At 39.6% G+C, this 22,634-nt stretch overlaps 1 protein-coding gene across 1 annotated transcript in view; it reads left to right on the top strand.

Annotated features, from left to right (window-relative positions):
* GLI3 (GLI family zinc finger 3) overlaps positions 1 to 7,031 on the top strand; it is a 313,436-nt gene extending 306,405 nt beyond the window's left edge. Inside the window, exons 14-15 of the mRNA XM_077491685.1 lie at positions 1,268 to 1,595; positions 3,230 to 7,031. Of these exons, the coding sequence (XP_077347811.1) occupies positions 1,268 to 1,595; positions 3,230 to 5,436 (2,535 nt within the window). The 3' untranslated portion in view covers positions 5,437 to 7,031. The remainder of the gene's footprint in view (positions 1 to 1,267; positions 1,596 to 3,229) is intronic.
* Positions 7,032 to 22,634: the final 15,603 nt, after the last annotated feature.

Here is a 22,634-nt window from a genome sequence, read left to right as displayed (position 1 = left end):
GTAGTTGTAAAGCTTTGAGGGAGGTAAATCAAATCTGTAATGTGTAAGTTCATCTGCTAACTAAAATGCCAATCCCTGTGCCAATCTGCAACATGCTGGTAAATCTGGAAATCCCCAAAGACTTCTACAGCACCAGCTATTTCAATTAAAATGTTGCAGAGTTCTGCAGGGACTGTAAGATTACCAGACAGCAGAAACACTGTTGAAAGAGCCAACTCTTAAAACAACATATTTAGTGAAGAATGCCTCAGAGGTAAATGTGACTGCACATTTTTACTTTCTTGGAATTCTTCTTTATTTTTCGTGAAAAAAGATTACCAGAAAGCTGTTATTCATACTCATCATTGTGATGTGTTGTATGTATTGTTGTCAATAGCTTTATAAATTATATGTGTCTTAGTGATGTAATGATGCCTACTCTGAACTTGTTATATGTACATAAACTGCATAAATATATTTCAACATAATCTACATGTTACGTTGGTAATACAAAATGTAACACTAGAAAACCTAAAAGCAGAATGTACCGAAAAATGTCCAGTATAACTGTAATTTTTTTTCAAATGATATATGTTTCCTGGAATGATATATGTTTCCTGGAAATAGTCATCGGATAAAGCTAATATTACTTTGTATTATTACCTTTTCACGTGTCAAGAGGAGCACATAGTGCAGCAATGCCCTACTGTACAATAATTAATATAAATATATAACTAATAAATATAAATAAATGTGGTATGAACTAACGGAATTCTGTGGAATTAATCATATAAGCTTATAGCATAGATGGTTATAACATTATATAAAGTTATGACTATCTGTACTATAGGCTTATACAAATAATTGCATAGAGTTTGTTCATACCACTTAGATAGAGTTATTTATTTATTTTTTTAGGAGAAGAAAAATAAGAAAGCTCTGCACTATTTTGCAAACTATAGTGCAAATACATTTGTACTATATGCTGGCAGTTTAATACGGTATAGGGCAGTGATGGCGAACCTTGGCACCCCAGATGTTTTGGAACTACATTTCCCATGATGCTCCACCACAATGCAAGGTACCAGAGCATCATGGGAAATGTAGTTCCAAAACATCTGGAGTGCCAAGGTTCGCCATCACTGGTATAGGGTGATAACGAAGAATAATAATATTATTATTGTATTTATAACCTTATATGTTGCTCATATATTGGCTATAAACATATGCATTTATGTGCTATGTGTTTAATTGTTTTAGCTGGATATATATATTTTTTTTCCAACAGACATCTCAGCCAAGCCCTGGTGGTAAGTCTTCATGCAGCAGCGAGCAGTCCCCCATCAGCAACTATACCAACAGTGGGATCGAGTTTACTCTGAATAATGGAGGCAGCATAGGAGACCTCAGCACCCTGGATGATACCCCAATCATGGACTCTACCATTTCCACAGCAACCACAGGACTTGGTTTACAAGGCAGGAGGATAATGACAGGAACTAAATGGATGGAACAAGTTAAATTAGAAAGAATTAAACAGATTAATGGTATACTTCCAAGACTGAACCCTGTACCACCTTACAAGGCCCCATCTCTTCCACCTATCACTGGAAATGGTAAGCTGAGCTATAATGTTTTCAACAATGATAGCTGATATTATGACTAGGATTACTGTACGACACATATCAATAAAACATTCTAGATCTAGTGGGCTCATATAATATATATATATATATATATATATATATATATATATATATATATATATATATATATATATATATATACACACACATTATCTCACAAAAGTGAGTTCACCCCTCACATTTTTGTATTTTATTCTATCTTTTCATGTGACAACACTGAAGAAATTACACTTTTCTACAATGTAAAGTAGTAACTGTACAGCTTGTATAACAGCTAAGACTCACCATGATCGACCAAAGACGTTTTTTTTTTCACATCCTCTGAGAGTTGTTTGCCATGAGGTGCCATGTTGAACTTCCAGTGACCAGTATGAGAGAGTGCAATAACACCACATTTAACACACCTGCTCCCCATTCACACCTGAACATTTTAACACTAATGCCTCATACACACAGTCAAATTTTCCGACAGAAAATCCGACCGTGTGTAGGCTCCATCTGACTTTTTCCGTCGGATTTTCCGACGCACAAAGTTTAAAAGCAGGATCTAAAATTTTCCGACAACAAAATCCGATCGCATACATTCCGATCGTGTGTAGACAATTCCGACAGACAAAGTGCCACACATGCTCAGAATAAACAAAGAGATAAAAGCTATTGGCTATTGGCCTGTTTATAATCTCGACGTACGTGTTTGACGTCACCTCGTTCTGAACGATCTAGTTTTCCAACAACTTTGTGCAACCGTGTGTATGCAACACAAGTTTCGGCCAAAATCCGTCAGAAAAAATCAGACGGATTTTGTGGGGAGGGAAAATGGGTAATTGGGCCCAATTTGGACATTTTCACTTAGGGGTGTACTCACTTTTGTTGCCAGCAGTTTAGACATTAATGGCTGTGTGTTGAGTTATTTTGAGGGAACAGCAAATTTACACTGTTATACAAGCTGTTTACTCATTACTTTACATTGTAGCAAAGTGTCATTTCTTTAGTGTTGTCACATGAAAAGATATAATAAAATATTTACAAAAATGTAAAGGGTGTACTCCCTTTTGTGAGATGCTGTATATATATAATTACATAAATAAATCCCATAGTTTGTAGGCGTTATAACTTTTGCGCAAACCAATCAATATACGCTTATTGGGATTTTGTTTACCAAAATTATGTAGCAGAATACATATTGGCCTAAATTGATGAAGACATTTGATTATTTACATTTTTTTTATTGGATACATTTTATAGAAAAAAAATATGTTTCTTTTTCTAAATTGTCAGTATTTTTTGTTTATAGCGCAAAAAAAGGACAAATTGTATTTGTGTACAGCATCGCACAATCGCACAATTGTCAACTAAAGTAACGCAGTGCCGTATCGCAAAAAATGGCCTGGGCATGGAGGGAGGTAAACCTTCCAGGGCTAAAGTGGTTAACCATGTTCCCTCCAGAACTGATAAATGCACATACATATCCTTACCTCCACACTGCTCAGTATCATTTTATAAAACACTTGAAATATGAACTACTGAGTTATGAAATATTTCTATTTGTTTTGGTCTGTTGAATCACAGAAATTTAATTTATGATCTGTCTTTGCTTTCTCTAGGTTTTCAGCTAAGCAGCAACCTTAGTTTGGGAGACTCAATGTCCATTCTTCCTAACAAAAATGAATTTTCAAGTTCTGACATTACAGTATTGAATATTTTGAACAACAGAAGGGACAGCAATACAAGTACAATCAGCTCTGCATACCTAAGTAGTAGTCGAAGATCTTCTGGCATTTCGCCTTGTTTTTCTAGCCGAAGATCAAGTGAGGCTTCCCAAGCAGATGGAAGGGTTCAGAATATCAGTGTTACAGATTCATATGATCCCATCTCTACCGATGCCTCAAGAAGGTCAAGTGAAGCAAGTCAGTGTGATGGTCTCCCTAGCCTCCTTAGCCTCACTCCAGCACAGCAATACAGGTTAAAAGCCAAATATGCTGCTGCTACAGGTGGTCCTCCACCAACACCATTACCTAACATGGACATGATGAGTCTAAAGACGAGAGTGGCATTATTGGGTGACACAAGAGACAGTAGACTATCTCCTCTTTCTTCAAACAGTGTTCCTAGAAGATGTAGTGATGGTGGAGTGAGCACTTTTGGCAGAAGACATTTAATTCCCAGCGAGCTACAAGTGAACACTCTGCGTAGGGCAAGTGATCCTGTAAAAATGGTTTCCTCCAACCTACCTACTGGTAGAGTTCAGCGTTTCAACAGTCTAAACAGCATCAATTCCCATGATGTGTCTGCAATTTCTGATAGGCGTGGCTTGGCTTTGCAAAATTATACACGTAGTGTATATTCTCCATGTCCTCCAAGCATTAGCGAAAATGTTGCCCTGGAGGCTATGATCATGGAAGCCGAAGGGAATTTGGATGATGAAGACTTCTTACCAGATGATATGGTTCAGTACCTTGATTCGCAAAACCAAAGTTTGTATGAAAACCCACAGAACTCGGAGCCAGACACACCGCAAAACAATGCAGCTTCATCAAGGAGCAATAATTATGACCACTCCCATATGACTAATGGCTCATTTTATCAAGTCCGCAATGGAGAGCAGATAGATCAATTAAATACCAAGAATGACCTCCCAATACAGTGGAATGAAGTTAGCTCAGGCAGTGCAGATCAGTCCCCATCTAGAATGAAATATTGGCAGCGTTTTGTTACGCAGCAAATTCGACCTATTGGTTTGTTTAGTAATATGGGGGTGCAGCAACAAAACATGTTAAAAAATGGACAGTCACAGCACAGGGGCTACCATAATGCACAAAATAATTCTCAAATGATACAGAATAATTATAATCTGTACACTAGTTCCCTGGCTAACAAAGACCAGCAATATCCAGCACCCTGCATCCCAACAAACAGAGGGCAGAGGTGTACAAGTAACAGCCAGATTAACAGTGCACTGCAGAACTTTGTATCATCCATGCACTATGCTGAGCAGTTATCTGATGCAGCTCAAGTGTTGCAGAATCCAAATCTTCTAAACCAGGAATATATGCAGCAGCTTGCAACCGAACACATGATATATGGCATGAATTCCTTAGGAGTAAACCGATCTAATCAGACAGTCTCGGGTCAAAACAGTCAGAATGTGGAAGCTGCCCCAAATTTCCCACCATCAGTACAACCCAATGGTAACCAACAATATCCACAGTCCAGAAATCACTTGGCATGCTTTAGCAGTGGTGGTAATGGCAGGCAAAATGTGCAAAGAAGTATATCATATATTCAAGATCAAGTAAATGACAACAGCCAACAAATTTACAAAATTAATGGTGTAAAGACAGAATTGTCACCACAACAACACTGTGCAAATACGCAGAACTACTCAGGTCAGTTGTATGACCAGGCTATAGGATACCCTCAGCAGAGATTGAAATCAAACTCTCAGTCTATCCCAGAAGGCAGCTGCTTAGTGGAAGACAATAATAATGCCAATGCTTCTGAGATTCTCTCACCAGGAGTTAACCAAGTCACAAGTACAGTGAATAATATTGATGGCAGCAGTTTAGATGGGGTGCAAATTGATTTTGATGCCATCATAGATGATGGGGATCATGCCAGCCTAATTTCTGGAGCTCTAAGTCCAAGCATCTTCCAGAACCTGTCACGTAATTCATCACGTCTTACAACTCCCCGAGTGTCTCTTACATTCCCAACCATGCCAGTGAGTACCACTAACATGGCAATTGGGGACATGAGTTCTTTGCTAACCTCACTTGCAGAAGAAAGCAAGTTTCTTGCTGTTATGCAATAGACAGGAGGATTGAAATGAACTGAATGAATATGAAAGTAACTCATTTTATATATATATGTACGTATTTTAGCAATTTTTATCCCAGTTAAAAGGGATACATTCCAAGTATGTTCCATTATGGAATAATGACTCAAGCCCTAAAGTGTTGTAGGGAGAAATAGTCTTCCATTTCAGTTTTGGATCAGTATTGACAGCTCAAAACCATGCATTTGTTTTTCTTGCTGTATGGGTCTATATGCTTCTCCTAAATGTAAAGCGATGTAATAGTGTGATGTATGTGCATGTTTGACTTTTTTTTTAATCTTAATTCTCTTTAGTTGTTTTCTTTAATCATTTAAATGACTGATCTTGTGTAAATGTGTTCTATTGAAAAACGTAACTTTCCATTTTAAACCAGCTGATTGTGACCACGCTGTCTCATTCACCCCTCTATCGGTTTTGCAGATAATGCAGTTGTAATTATGCACCACTAGAGTGTAAATATATTCAGGCTACAGTTTTAGGTTGTGCTAAAGGTAGCATGCCAAAAATACAGTACATAAAATGTCTTAGTCTAATAAATGTATTGTTATTATTTACATAATTAAGTGTGGGGGGGGGGTCTTGCTTTTTCCATTTGTCTTGGAAATAATAGGAATATGCTAAAAATGGGCATCTACGCAAAGGCAATCATTATGTCATGTCACGCCAAGTTTAAAAAGGCCAGTCATGACTTATTTAGTCCCTGTAAAACATATATATATGCCATATGGGCCAGACCTATATTAACACTGACATTTTTTTTTCCTATAACTTGATAGAATAAAAAGAAATCTGTTTGTAGAAAGGGAAATCTCCACTTGTATTTTGTTTTTTATAAATATTGTTATTGTTCTGTGCAAAGTGTATGGTACTCTTGTTTATGACATAATGATTCAGTACTTGACTTCATGTAGCACTGCAGACATAATTTCCCAAAGAGGCTTGATTTATGTTAAGTCTTAATATGGTACTACTTTGCTGTTAAATTTTTCATTGTACTATGTCTGTAGTTTTATACATTACATATCAGTGTTTTAGTTCTTTATTGAAATGTATGTGCCTTATTTTATGTTTATTCCTTAAACGGGGACCAAGAATATTGCCAAACCATAGCCATCCTTACACAGTTCTCCATTTCAGTAGATATCATGCCACTTTTACTCAAGTTTGACAACTGTTACCTGTTTTTCACAATGTTTTGTTTTGTTTTCTGTTTTGTTTTATTTTTCAGAATGGCTTTGTATTGCACATTCTGTGAGATTGTAAGATAGGGTACTTTTGTCACTTTTTTTTTACTTTTTTATTGATTAGCGTAATCATTTTTTTTTTTTTTTTATGTAAATAGCTTAAACTGTGCTAGGGATAGAATGACTCTTTAAGGCCGCTAGTCATAGTACAGACCTAAAACAGAAGTGGATCAAATAATGTCAAGTCTAGGACCAGTCTGAAGGATCTGTAGCATACTGTATACAGTAACTGTACTTTTTGCTCTCAGAGCCACTTAGCTTTTTGTAACAAAAAATAAAAACGATAAAAAAAAATTATTACTTTAATAAAAAGAACTTTGTACCTGACTGTGTGTTTGATAGTTATTTTACTAAAACATGCCATTGTGATCAAGTATTTGTTAACCCCAAAAAAATAAAAATAAAGATCCTGTTCCTTTAAAGCTTTGTGTACAGGACAATGCTTGTGCTGTGTAATTTGGCTCCCTGTATCACCTGTAATACCTGGCTGATCCTGCCAATTTCTACCCTCCCCTCTCTGCGCTGACTCAGATATATCAGAGCTGCTGAGCTCTGACACCAGGGTCAGTGTATGTGTCTCCATCATCTGCAGCCCTGCTCTGTGTCTCCTGTGTCCTCTGCTCCACCCCCCCCCCCCGACTGTCTGCTCCATGTCCACGCCACTCCCTCCTGTCCTGCTGCTCAAATTAGGGTTAACTTTACATTATCCTCTTTGTTGATTAATCTAATGTCCACCTATGACTGTGCTGCTATCACGTGACATGCTGCCTCTCTCTTCTCTTGCATGACAGCTGCAGTGGGCGGGGCTGCCTCTCCCCTCCTGAATGACATCAGCGGGGGATACTCGGCCCCGCCCTCTGCATCTGTCGGGCTGAGAGAGAGGTGGCATGTCACGTGATTGCTGATCTGTGATCAGTAAACAAGGTATATAGCTGCATTTTTAATAAAGCACAGTCACAGGGGGACATTAGATTAATCAACAAAGAGGATAATGTAAAGTTAACCCCGTGGGTTAACAAACACTTTAATACTGTTAACCAATACAATACATTTCTTGTACATAGCAGACAAAGCTAATTTGTGAGGTAAGATTTAATTTGCCATTTTAGATTGATGGGTCATTTATATTGTTGGATCCTGATGTGTCCATTTCTTCATGGCAAACTCCACAAGGCTCTCCTTCAGTCACCACTAAGTACATTGACCCATTAACATGTTTTAATCTTTAGCAGAATTGCAATAATTCCTTACCAAATTTAAAACAAAAAAGAAAAAACAGGTGGGTCTCACTTATTCATCAAAACATTTAAAAAGGGAGCATTTGAGTAGATGCCATGGGCAAAGATGGTTTAATGATTAATGTGAGCCTATCAGGCTAAGTATAGAAGTTTCAAGGTGCCAGCTGTATTCTTTTATTAAACTGAAAACCGGCTTCTGTACTCCAAAGCTAAGTATCTCTCACCTGACATCCCAGCTACCAAAAGTGTCATTGTTGGCCAGTAAGCAGTTGACACTGGATAGTGGGATAGCTTATTTTTAGGTACTTTGTGATACCTGTTATTGGGCAAAATGTTTAGTTTTTAAAGGGCTAATAATCAAATCAATCAATGAGTGGTTAATAAAATTCAGGAAACAATGCAAAGATGTTTAACCACTTGAGTACCAACCCGTGATGCCATTTTTCAGAACTGTGATAGTTTGGCAATTACTCTGTAATGCAACAGTGTACCCAAATCAATTTTATATAATTTTGTTGAGACAGAGCTTTCTTTTGGTGGTATTTATTAACTGCTGGGTTTTTATATTTTGCTATAAAAAGGAAAAACAGTAAAAATGCCAAAATAGTACAAAACCCCCAGGAAAGTCGATACCCTAAGATGAGCTAATGTTTTGCCACAATTTTTTGGAAATGAAAATGCATGCTGGTACTGAGGAGATAAAACATGGAGCTTGGGAATGGTGTACCACATACAATAATGTACAGGTCAAACACAAGGAGGAAGTAATGGGGTAATGTACTGGTCACATACAATGGCATCATGGATATGAAGAGGTTACTGTCCAGATGTGCAGCATAAGAGAGGTGAAAGGGGTTAATGTGCAGGTCACCAGGCAGAATGGAGCTATTAATGTATATATGTAGGAGAGAAAGGGGGCATGAAAGGGTTAATAAAAATAATCCTTGTGTCAGTGAAACAGAATGAATGGATCTGCAGCTGCTGATCCATTCATAATTACTCAGGCTTTCTCCTTCCCTTGTAAGGGTAGGAGGGATTGGCAATGTAAACAGATGCCCATCACAGCAATCACATGGTACCCAGCCCTTTGGATCTGCTGGGTAGAGTGTCTTTGTATACTTGACTGTCTAATGATAGCTGGATGCACAGAGATTAATGGGGTAAACCAGTCAGCCAACGGCTATTTCTCCAGTGCCATTCATAAATGGCACTGGGTAAATAAAGGGCCACCAATCCACCATTGAAACAAAAGTGCAAAAGTTAAATCGGAAAGGCAATTGAATGCAGGCATGAGTCCTCTTGGATTCATGGTGTATCAGATCTTCATAAAGAAGGTGATTCTTGATTGGTTGGATCCAACTAAATACATGTTTAGGTACCATTGGGGAGATTTAACCTCACTTCCTGTCCCATAGGCAAAACAGGAAGTGAGAGGAAATCCCTGCAAATGAAAGGAAACCATGGGGTTCCCCCAGGTCACCAGAACTAGTGTAGAAGAGTTATTTTCCCTCCATTACTTTTCTGTGGACAACTAAAAATGTGGGATTTTCAGGAAAAAGAGGGTGAATCTCCCTAACATGAGTACAGGCAGAAATAAAAACCCCATAGATGTTCTAATCCATCTCCACTCTATCCTAAGCATATAAAAATAAAAAATTCTTTAGTAATACTTTAAAGTGATTGTTATGCACGATCCATGCTTATGCAGCGTTCCCCTCTGTGTGCGATTAAAAAAAAAATGCTGTGAATACCTCACATAAGAGCCAATAGCCATGATCACATGACCGGCCGGGTCTCTCCTTTCCTCCTCTGTCAGATGCAGTAGGAGGGGTCGAAATTCCCCCACTGACGTCAATCGGAGGGGAGGAAAGGAGGAGTGACCCTGACGGTCATGTGATCGCGGATCTCGGCTCTTACATGAGGAACTTACAGCATTTATTTTATAAATCACACACAGAGGGGGACACTGCATAAGGAGTGTTGATGGTGTATACAAATTACAGTTATTTAAGCAGAGGGGCGGAACTGTTACAAGCTGACAGGGAGGGGAGGGGGGAGAAGGACACAGGAGCACAGAGGAGACAGAAAGCAGGGCTGCGGATGAGAGAGGCACATAAACTGACCGCAGTGTCAGGGCTCAGCAGCCATGGTACACCGTGGTCAGTTTACAGAGGGGAGGGGGAAAACTGGCAGGATCAGTCAGGTTTTTTAGGTGTTACAGACGGCCAAATGACACAGGATAAGCACTGTGTCATATAACATGCTTAAGGACCAGCCGCCGCAGTTGTACTGTGGCAGGTTGGCTCTCCTGGGCGAATTGTCATCATTGTATGTCGGCCACTTTAAGAGCTCTAGGAGGCACATGCCTGTGGCATGACGCTGGGGCCAACGTGCGTGGCCAGCTCCTGCGATGTCCATCGCCCACCTGCGATCGTTCCACAAAGAGCCAGAACGGGGATCTGTCAATGTAAACAGACAGATTCTCATTCTGACAGGGGAGGAGAGACAGATCTGCTCTTCCTAGTGATTAGGAACAGCAGTCTCTCTCCTCCTCCAGACAGTCCCATACCTCACAGTTAGAAACACTTCTCAGGGAACATATTTAACCTTTTGATTGCCCCCTAGTGTTAATACGCTTCCCTGCCAGTGACATGTAGACAGTAATCAGTCTAAAATCATCATTTTTATAGCACTGATCACTGTATAAATGTCAATGGTCCCAAAAATGTGTCAGGTGTCCGATCTGTCTGCCACCATGTCACAGTCCCGCTAAAAATCGCAGATCGCCACCATTACTAGTAAAAAAAAAAAAAATGCCATAAATCTATCCCCTATTTTGTAGACACTATAACCTTTGCGCAAACCAATAAATATACGCTTATTGTGATTTTTTTACCAACAATATGTAGAGTAATATATATTGGCTTAAACTGATGAAGAAATTATTTATTTATTTTGGACATTTATTATAGCAAAAAGTAAAAATATATATATTTTTTCAAAATTGTCGGGTTTTTTTTTTGTTTATAGTGCAAAAAATTAAAACTGCAGAGGTGATCAAATACCACCAAAAGAAAGCTCTATTTGTGGAAAAAAGGGACATCAATTTTGTTTGGGTACAGCGTCGAACAACCGTGGAATTCTCAGTTAAAGCAACATAGTGCCGTATCGCAAAAAATGGTTAGTCACTAAGGGAGCAAATCCTTCCAGTCCTTAAGTAGTTAAATGAGCAGGATCCATTTTTTTTTTTTGGGTTAACAAACGTAGGGTTCAATATTGAGTTGGCCCACCCTTTGCAGCTATAAAAGCTTCAACTATTCTGTGAAGGCTGTCCAAAAGGTTTAGGAGTGTGTCTATGGGAATGTTTGACCATTCTTCCAGAAGCGCATTTGTGAGGTCAGGCACTGATGTGGACGAGAAGGTCTGGCTCACTGTCTCCGCTCTAATTAATTCCACAGGTGCTCTATCGGGTTGAGGTCAGTCAAGTTCCTCCACCCCAAACTCACTCATCCATGTCTGTATGGATCTTGCTTGTGCACTGGTGCGAAGTCAAGTTGAATCAGGAAGGGGCCATCCCCAAACTGTTTCCAGAAAGTTGGGAGTATTAAATTGTCCAAAATGTCTTGGTATGTTGATGTCCTAAGAGTTCCCTTCACTGGAACTAAGGGGCCAAGCCAAACCCCTGAAAAACAACCCCACACATCACCCCCCCTCCACCAAATGATTTGGACCAGCACACAAAGCATTGCTACATGCATTTATTCAGATCTGTTGTGGTGTGTTGGGCACCCTATTCAAATGAATAGGCTTCCCTAACGCAGCGCACATGTGTTTAAGTCAGCATTGGGGGCCAGGCTGGTTTGAACAGGCCCTAAGATGCAATCTAGAGCACCTTGCAGAGATTAGTTTTCATTGCATATAAGCTAAACTGAGTGCCAAAAAATGGCTTTGTACAGTATATTGCCTATTCCACCAGACCAGACTTGTATTTCTCATTTAAACCATTTTTTTGGAAAGGCTAGGGAGAGAAAAGTTTCAGCTGTTATATGGGAGCAAACTGGTTTATATTCCATTATGTTGTAGATATAAAGTGTTTGTTAAGTCTTTTTTTTTTTTTTTTTATAAATATATATATATATATATATATATATATATATATATATATATATATATATATATATATATATATATATATATATATATATATATATAACAATAATAAACATGTTATACTTACCTCCTCTGCGCAGTGGATTTGCACAGAGCAGCCCGAATCCTTCTCTTCTTGGGTGCCTCTTCTGTGCTCCTGGTCCCTCCCTCCTGTCGAGTGCCCCCACAGAAAACAGCTTGCTATGGGGGCACCCAAGCCGAGTCGCAGCTCCCTGTGTCCATTCAGACACAGAGCTGCAGCCCTGCCCCACCACAACTTTCCTTGCAAAGTGAAGAGTCTAATTACTTTTAGTAAATCAACTCTATTACTGAAGTCATCTAAAGGTAAATAATTTCTGTCGAATCTGAGAAGTCTATGGCATGTAGGGTTCTTTTTCTATTAGTGACAGTACCTTGCAAGATTTGTTATAGCTTTACTGGCACAGTGTCTTGTATGAAACATATGACTACAGCAAATATATCATTCCTACTATTACCAAAGTTTAACATATTATGTTAGCTGCAAATGTAGTGATGTGGATGAATTGCAAATATTGAGTGCTGAATAATAATAGTGTGTTTCTGTGGGATTACTTTTGTCAGATATTTAGTAGCTTAATGACAGTTTAGGCAATGTGATGGTGTGACTGCATTTACCCATCACTGCTTGAAGCAGCCAGAGTTCCTTAGAGTCTCTTAATCCTAAATGCCTATGTCAAGGTACAAAAGACCATGGACTGTGTGCAATTGTGATAAGTTTAAAGGACTGGGTTATCTTTTATTACATTTAACTAATCCTTCAAATAATAAAAGTTCTATCCTCTCTATATTGTATGCCCGTAGGACAAGATGAACTGAATTATATGATTTTCTTAATGTGATATGCATCAGATTAACTGTAGCAATTTCATGCAATGGGACTAATCAATATAATTCTAATTATACTAAAATATTTCCAGTGAAGAGGTATTCTAAATACTCTAAAACACACACATATTATTATTTATTTATTTTAGAATTTACCCCCTTCCTGGCCAGAGCACTTTTTGCATCACTTTATCTGACAATTGCACGGTCGTGTGGCATTGCACCCAAACGAAATTGATGTCCTGTTTTTCCCCACAAATAGAGCTTTCTTTTGGTGGTATTTGATCACCTCTGTGTTTTTATTTTTTGAGCTATATACAAAAAAAAGCAACAGTTTTGAAAAAAGCATTTTTTTTTTAACTTTTGCTAAAAAATAGGAGGATACCTTAAAGATACAGAGACATATTGGATGCCTAGCAAGTGCCCAGTGGAGGCTGGAGGCCACACATGTTCTGGTCCTATTGAACAATTACATTAATGTCTATGACCAACTAACCTAGAGCCCAGGGGACATCTCTGGAGCCTACACAGAGGACACCTGGTGACACTGGTCAAATAGAGTGGGACTATACGAATATTACCCCTGTAGGGGTGACAGGATCCGATGAGTGGGGACCCTTGAGGGGAAGCACACAAGTCACCTGGAGATACTGTGAGCACAAAAGTCACTTGTGATTGATGTTTCTTCACTCAATTAATTTTACTATAAGATGATCATATATGTGGAAACTGCTATACATCTTCACTTATATATTTAGACTCTTATTGGTCCATGGTGGTTTTTGATTTTTGGACTTTTTGATGTGTTGTTTTTTCCCACACCTTGTTCTCCATTTTTTTGGTGCCACTGTGGTTTTTTTTTTTTTTTTTTATTATTATTTTTATTTCTATTATATTCACCGACTGACACAGCTCCTCTCTTAGCCATTGGGTTGTTAAGCCACCTTTAGGAGAAGAATAGGCATAACATGTTATGAAAAAACAAAAGAAAAAAAAAAGAACTTTTAGTTCCGCCAAGGGGTGGTCCCTTAGGTAACAACCCTCCAGCCTGCCATGCAGCACTCAGTTTTATTTTGCCGAGTGAAGGAGAAGGACCTAGGAACCCTGCGGCCTATCGGTCCAGATGTTTTTCTGCAGAAGCTTTGCTTTTTGCGCAAGACTATAGATCCTGTGATCTACTATCAAGAGCCGGCTGGGTGACAGGCTGGATACTCTTATCCGTGTAGTCTCCCCAGCCTGGCCAGCGAGCACGTGCAGACCAGAGCTCCACGCTGGGTCTGCCACGACGTACCTCAGCTCCAGAGGTGGTCGGTGAGCTTTAATGCTCCGGGGCACACATATGACCGGGACACTGATGTCTAGTTCACAGTGTGCCGAGCCAGCATCCACCCCGTACTGATCGGAGAGTCGGTCTGTGATGGAATGTCTCCCAGCTCTGCAGGACTGGTAAGTACAGCTCTCCCTGCCTCGGTGGGGCTAAGCAGCTGGGCATTCCCTGGGAGGTTTATTCCGGGGTCCCTCACCTCCCTCTCTTCTCTTCCTGTCCCTATCTTCCTTCCCTGTGGGGGATGCTGCATGTGGCTGCTGAGCGGTGTGTGTGTCATATGCAAGGGCTCCCTGGGGGGGCTCTAACCTGGGGGGGCTGCGCTGGCTGGCTGTGTCCTTATGTGTGTTTTTCTCTCCCTGGGGGTGTCTGTTGAGGCTGTGTCTGTGATTCCTGCAGCGCTGTTCACCACCATTTTTTGTCACTGTCCCTCATGGTTTTCAGTGTTCAGCGGCCATCTTAGGTAAGGGCAAGGAGCAGCATGCTCTCCTGTAGCTTGGCAGCCATTTTGCCCATGGTTTTGTCCTTTATACTGGACGCCCGGCTGCCATTTTCTTGAAGCCTGAGCATGTTTTTTGGTCAATCTCTAGGAGTAGCATGCTTTCCTGTAGTCCAGCGGCCATTTTCTCTGTGCTTTATGTCCTTATACTGGACGCTCGGCGGCCATTGTCTTTGAGCCTGAGCACAGCACCATAAGCAGCATCTCTGGATGACACAGTGGGATTTCCTAGGCACCTGGGAGCTGACCAGCAACACAGGCACTACTTGCTGGACAGCGTGGAACCAGTCAGGGTGGGGAGTCCGGTGGGAAAGAGCCTCTCAGCCAGCAGCAGTTAGGAGGGTGGGACCATCACTGTCCTAAGTCCCCATCAGATAGCAGACAGGGTAGGGTCAGCATGGCTTCAGAAACTGGTGTTTCTTCCCCCGAAATCCAGGCAATTGCAACTGGTTCGCCATGCAGAATGTGCAGTGCCCCTGGACGCTTTGTCAGCGGTCCTCAATTCGTTTGTTGCCAAGATGGGGTCGAAGCGTGGGCAAGCTCTGATGCAGACTCGGGCCCTGCTGATGTTGGTGACCCCTGCTCTGTCGTTTCAGATGACGCTGACCAGGACAGTGAGGATGAGTCCCTGTCCGGGTCTGTGCATGACAAAACACTTGTTGGAGCTCTTATCACACCTGTGCGTGATACCCTGAAGATTCAGGAGCCAGCAAATCCCTCTGCTGATGTAGCGGTCCCTTTTGGGTCCCGTAAGCCAGCCCATTCACCTAAGGTGTTCCCGTATCTGACTTATTTTGATAAGTTCATTTACAAGGAATGGGGTCGACCGCAACTGACCTTTTCGGTCCCCAAATACATGGCGGTGCGTTACCCTTTTGAGGAGAGCCTTCTCAAAAAGTGGTCAGCTCCTCCGGTCGTGAGCCCACCAGTATCCAGGTTAAACAAAGTAACCACGATCCCGGTAGAGGGTACTCCTGCATTTAAGAATGCCATGGACAGGAAGGCCGAGGCAGTGGCCCGTTCCTTATTTACTGTTATGGGGTCAGCAATGCGACCCCAGTACTGTCATCCGCACTTGTGTCACAGACACTTACTGAGTGGGCAAAACTTTTGCACCGTGAATTGGGGGAGCAACAGGCTTCTCCTGTCTGCATGGAACTAGCAGACCAGTTAGTGCAAGGCCTTAAGTACATTTGTGACACAGCCCTGAATACCCTTTCTTTGTTATCCAGGGCTTCAGTGTCAGCAGTCACCTTTCCGTATTTGGAGATGAAATCTCTTTTCCTCTAGACATAAAGAGTGCCCCTTGTCCTCTTTGTTGACTGTAAAGTGAATACTCGACACCAAGTTCACTATATGGACCCCTTAAATATTTGTACATGTTGATCATATCCCCCTTAATCTCCTCTTATCAAGAGTGAATATATTCAGTTCCTCTGATCTTTTCAGTTAATCAGTTTGTTTACCCTTCTCTGCACTTTCTCCAGTTCCCCAATATCCTTTTTGAGAACTGGTGCTCAAAACTGAACTGCATAGTCCACATGAGGTCTTACTAATGATTTGAACAGAGGCAAAATTATATCTCTCTCTCTGGAGTCCATACCTCTCTTAATACAAGAAAGGACTTTGCTTCGCTTTGGAAACTTCAGCTTGGCATTGCATGCTATTATTGAGCTTATGATCTACCAAAACCCCCAGATCCTTCTCCACTATGGATCCTCCCAGTTGTACACCCCCTAGAACAGGGGTCTCAAACTGGCGGCCCTCAAGCTGTTGTGAAACTACAAGTCCCATCATGCCTCTGCCTGTGGGAATCATGCTTGTAACTGTCAGCTTTGCAATGCCTCATGGGACTTGTAGTTTTACAACAGCTGGAGGGCCGCCAGTTTGAGACCCCTGCCCTAGAATGTATGATGCATGCATATTCTTAGCCCCCAGTGCATAACTTTACATTTCTCAATATTAAACCTCATCTGCCACATAGTGAAAAAATTGAACAAGTTCCCCCACAATCGGGGTTTTTAGGCAGCAAAAAACAATAATAAATGCATATCAGGATAATATGAAAAATATTTTAATATTTATTACCATGAAAAAATAGCAACATGGCTCAGAGGTAAAAACACGAGCTCCACCTGAACAGTTAAAAAAGGACTCCTGTGTAAAGAGTACAATAATATCAATGGATGTGCACAAACAGACACAACTATAAATGACACTGTATAATATAACAACAGTAGAAGTATAGTCCTAACGTGTTTCAACCCACTCAGGGGGTCTTCTTCAGAGAAATGGTCTGTTATGAAACAAAGATGCAATAAATAAATATATTGAATGTTACTTATACTGGGAATACCTTATATTTTTTAGTATAATTTACCCAATAATGCACTTCCAAGGAAATAAAATAAATTAAAGTGCTTTTAGTGGAGTTCCCCCACAAGGTGGTGCCTCAATTTCCTTCACATATCCAAAATGTTACCAAGTCCAAAAATGTCACCAAAATGCCAGGGGGGAAAGGTCAAAGGTCCAGAGGCATGGCTCACGAGAGGTCACACAAATACCTCACCACCCATGGATATAGGGAGTGGGTGCGGACGTAGGCAGCCGGACAAAATGGTGAGTCACACCTATGATAGAATCCCAATATATAAATAAAATTAGGAACATATATTTTTAACATATGAACACAGGGTGTATATACGGCATGAAACTATTATCATACCTATAATCTATGTATATAGAGGATAACCACACCTGAGTGTTTAGGTATATATATAAGATACTTTGAGAGGGAAGAGAAGGAGGAAAGAAAACAACGCTCGCAGACTCGGTTTCTGATAAAAAAAAAAGGGGGGGGGGGGGAAGCCCTAGAAAAACTGTGCACTTGAAAAGAAAGGAAAGTAGAAAAGGAAAAAAGTGAAAAACCAATTGAGAAATTATAAATAAATAAATAAATACATAAATCGATATAAGAAAACAACAAAAATGAAAACAGCAAGAGATACGTGCAAGAAAGAGACGCTAAGTAGAAAAAGTGCCAGTGAAGAGGTGACTAATGTGTATGTGAAACAGCAAAGCTATATGTATGCTAAGGTGAATGAATGTGGGAAATATATAAGTAATGTGAGAAATGAATGGTGACAAGGTACCTAAAGAGAACCAGGTGTGTGTGGGTGGGCGTGATACTGACTTATGCGTGAAAAGTTACATAAGAGGAAGAAAGGTGCTGGAGAGGTGAAAAATTTTATTTAAATGAATGAATAAAACAAAAGATAACAGAAACCAAAGTGGACATGCTAACCTGATTAGGTGAACAATCTCCATAGCAAGAATCAAAGCTATTACCTGAATTAATAAGATTGATAAGAAAGTTCCCAAATAGAGAAGGGGGGACTGTGACCAGAAACCTAGCCCGGGAAAGGTGACAGACGCAGTCACTGACTCGAATTGTATGGAGTCACCCAATCTGTAATTTGATAAATCAATCAAAATATTATTCTACAGGAATTTCAAAATGTTACTTAAATATAGTAAATAGATAAACGCAGGTCAAGAAGGAAAATAGCCAAGCATACCGTCCGAGAGCTAGAGGTTCCTGAAAGAATAATAATAAAAAATAATAATAAATAAAAAATAATAATAAAAAAAAAAAAAATATATATATATATATATATATATATATATATATATATATATATATATATATATATATATATATATATATATATATATATATATAATATTATTTTATTTATTATTATTTTTTATTATTATTCTTTCCCTTCCCATCCCTTTCACTCCCACACTCCCTGCCCCATCCAACCCTTTGAGGTGTGGTGGGGGTCTGGACTGATGCGGTGCACCTCAGCATTGGCACCACATGTTCTTTCCCCCTTGGGTGAATGCCACTCCTGATTAGGCGGCCATGCGGAATTAGGCAAGTACCGGCCATTAGACAGGTGGTCTACACCTGTGAGGAATCCCAGGGTTCAACATAAATATCCCTCCCTATAGGAAGTGTACACCCATTGTCTACTATCACATGAGAAAGGACTCAGGAACCTCTAGCTCTCGGACGGTATGCTTGGCTATTTTCCTTCTTGACCTGCGTTTATCTATTTACTATATTTAAGTAGCATTTTGAAATTCCCGTAGAATAATATTTTGATTGATTTATCAAATTACAGATTGGGTGACTCCATACAATTCGAGTCAGTGACTGCGTCTGTCACCTTTCCAGGGGCTAGGTTTCTGGTCACAGTCCCCCCTTCCCTATTTGGGAACTTTCTTATCAATCTTATTAATTCAGGTAATAGCCTTGATTCTTACTATGGAGATTGTTCACCTAATCAGGTTAGCATGTCCACTTTGGTTTCTGTTATTTTTTGTTTTATTCATTCATTTAAATAAAAATTTTCACCTCTCCAGCACCTTTCTTCCTCTTATGTAACTTTTCACGCATAAGTCAGTATCACGCCCACCCACACACACCTGGTTCTCTTTAGGTACCTTGTCACCATTCATTTCTCACATTACTTATATATTTCCCACATTCATTCACTTTAGCGTACATATAGCTTTGTTGTTTCACATACACATTAGTCACCTCTTCACTGGCACTTTTTCCACTTAGCGTCTCTTTCTTGCACGTATCTCTTGCTGTTTTCATTTTTGTTGTTTTCTTTTATCGATTTATGTATTTATTTATTTATTTATTTATTTATAATTTTTCAATTGGTTTTTTGGTTTTTCACTTTTTTCCTTTTATACTTTCCTCTCTTTTCAAGTGCACAGTTTTTTTAGGGCTCCCCCCCCCCCTTTTTTTTTATTTTTTTTTCAGAAACCGAGTCTGCGAGCGTTGTTTTCTTTGCTCCTTCTCTTCCCTCTCAAAGTATCTTATATATATACCTAAACACTCAGGTGTGGTTATCCTCTATATACATAGATTATAGGTATGATAATAGTTTCATGCCGTATATAAACCCTGTGTTCATATGTTAAAAATATATGTTCCTAATTTTATTTATATATTGGGATTCTATCATAGGTGTGACTCACCATTTTTTCCGGCTGCCTACGTCCGCACCCACTCCCTATATCCATGGGTGGTGAGGTATTTGTGTGACCTCTCGTGAGCCATGCCTCTGGACCTTTGACCTTTCCTCCCTGGCATTTTGGTGACATTTTTGGACTTGGTAACATTCTGGATATGTGAAGGAAATTGAGGCACCACCTTGTGGGGGAACTCCACTAAAAGCACTTTAATTTATTTTCTTTCCTTGGAAGTGCATTATTGGGTAAATTATACAAAAAAATATAAGGTATTCCAAGTATAAGTAACATTCAATATATTTATTTATTGCACCTGAGTGGGTTGAAACGCGTTAGGACTATACTTCTACTGTTATATTATACAGTGTCATTTATAGTTGTGTCTGTTTGTGCACATCCATTGATATTATTGTACTCTTTACACAGGAGTCCTTTTTTAACTGTTCAGGTGGAGCTCATGTTTTTACCTTTGTGCCATGTTGCTATTTTTTCATGGTAATAAATATTAAAATATTTTTCATATTACCCTGATATGCATTTATTATTGTTTTTTGCTGCCTAAAAACCCCGTTTGTGGGGGAACTTGTTCCATTTTTTCATTCGTGTGGGGTGAGCAGCACTCTCCAAGCCCTTCGTGGCAGTGTGTTCTTTGCCAGTATCATCTGCCACATAGTTGCCCAATTAGAGCATTGAGGTCGGCTTGTAAATTGGGGATATCCTGTAAGGACGTTAATCCACTCCATAGCTTGGTGTCATCTGCAGAAGAAGGAAATGTTACTTTTGATCCCAGATCCAATATCATTTATATAGATATTAAAAAGTAAAGGTCCCAGCACTGAACCTTGGGGTACACCACTGATAACCTTAGACCATTAAGAGTAAGAATCATTAACCACTACTCTCTGAATTCTGTCTTTTAGACAGTTTTTCTATCCATTTACAAACTGATATTTCCAAACCTGTAGACCTTACACATGAGCCATGTGCGGAACTGTATCGAATGCTTTTGCAAAATCCAAGTATACCACGTCCACCGCCACCCCTCTGTCCAAGGTTTTACTTACCTCCTCATAAAAAGAAATCAGGTTTGTCTGACAACTTCTGTCTTTCATGAATCCATGCTGTCTGTTGCTTAAAATATTTTTTTCCTGTAAGAACTCGTCTATGTGGGTTTGTCTATAGGCTGAGTAGCAGCTCTCCCATTCTGGGTGGATGTTATATGATGTACTCCCAGGATCGCACCCCACAGGCCACACTGCAGCGCAATCTGTCATCTGGCCAGTGGACACAACAGATCACGGATCAGTGTATCGGAATGCTGCCGATACCATGTGATCACTGTGACCAAACATGACAATTGTACACAATGGATGGCTTCCATTCATGCTATTCACTGTGTATTATTGCGATGATCTCTGTGATTGGTCACAGTGACCACATGGTACTAACAGGGAATCGCAGCCCTTCTGTACCATGTGATTAGCTGTGGCTAATCACAATAGTACACTGAATAAATGGAATTCATTCAGAAAATATGGTATGATATTCACTGTTATAAGCAATCATAATGTGTAAAAAATAAAACATCCTGATCACCGGCCCAAAGTAGTACAGTGTTACTGTGGTAATACGGTATTGCTCTGGTGACAGCATGTAAAAAAAAGGATTGTAAAAAAATAAATAAAATGCAAGAAAAAAGAAAAAAAATAATTGAAAAAAAATAAATAATTAGTCAGTGTTCTTGATCACTGCCACACCCGTTATATGATGATGCTGTACTGCACTGGTGACAGTATGTAAAAAAAAAAATTGTGAAAAAAAACGATTTTTTTAATTTTCCAAGAAATTGTGACACGAAACAACAACTTCAAAAAACTCACCATGCCTCTTACTAAATACCTTGGACTGTCTAGGGGAAGGAGGAAGAACAAGGGAAAAAGGAGGGGAAGTGAGTGATCTGGGGGTGAATGAAGAATATCAAATATGAGCAATATTACACCATAAAAATAGCTAATATAAATACGCTGTATGTTCCTTATAGTAAACAATTAATATTGATATCAAACAAAAAATGTTAAATAAATAATGTGGATCAAAGTGTCATAGTGGTACACATGTGATACAATAAAAAGTTAAAGTGCAAAAACTCAAATAAAGTGACTAGTGCACACATATATGAAATAATCAGCTGAAATAATCGCACTCAAAAATAAATCCGGAAAACCATCCGTATAAATAAGTAAAGAAAATTCAAGTAAAGTGCTACGTGCCAATGAGTCCAAGTAATTAATCGCATAGATGGATAAACTGGGAGTGAAAACAGTGCAACTATTGCTGCCGTGGCGTTCAGGCAAAAACCGTATCCACGTATTGTGCTGTGCAAATCATGCAGACAATTCAGTGCCAAACTCCTTCTTTCCCCTTCGTGGGATAAATGGATGGATGTCCCCTTACCTTACCGCTGTAAGGTTACAGCGCATAACAACATATATTGGTCACTATGGGGCTTCCTCACTCATTTTTTTACGGATGACTTTATGGCAGATGAACCTCATAAAATGCAAGAGACATTGCCAGATAGTGTAGTATTTTGATAAATCGATTTTTTATTAAATAAGGTTGTCTAGCTACTCACATTTTAAAAGATAAAAACAGGTATCGAATGTAAACAGAATGTCACGTGCGGAGAGAGAGAGACACCGGAAGTGACGTCCAAACCCGCTGTCCACCGAATTTATTATTTTGAGTGCGATTATTTCAGCTGATTATTTCATATATGTGTGCACTAGTCACTTTAT

The sequence above is a fragment of the Lithobates pipiens genome, unplaced genomic scaffold (genome assembly GCF_037356315.1).
Source record: "Lithobates pipiens isolate NorthernLeopardFrog02 unplaced genomic scaffold, aLitPip1_a1.2 Scaffold_19, whole genome shotgun sequence".
NCBI lineage: Eukaryota > Metazoa > Chordata > Amphibia > Anura > Ranidae > Lithobates > Lithobates pipiens.
This window is presented reverse-complemented; position numbering and strand designations above follow the sequence as displayed.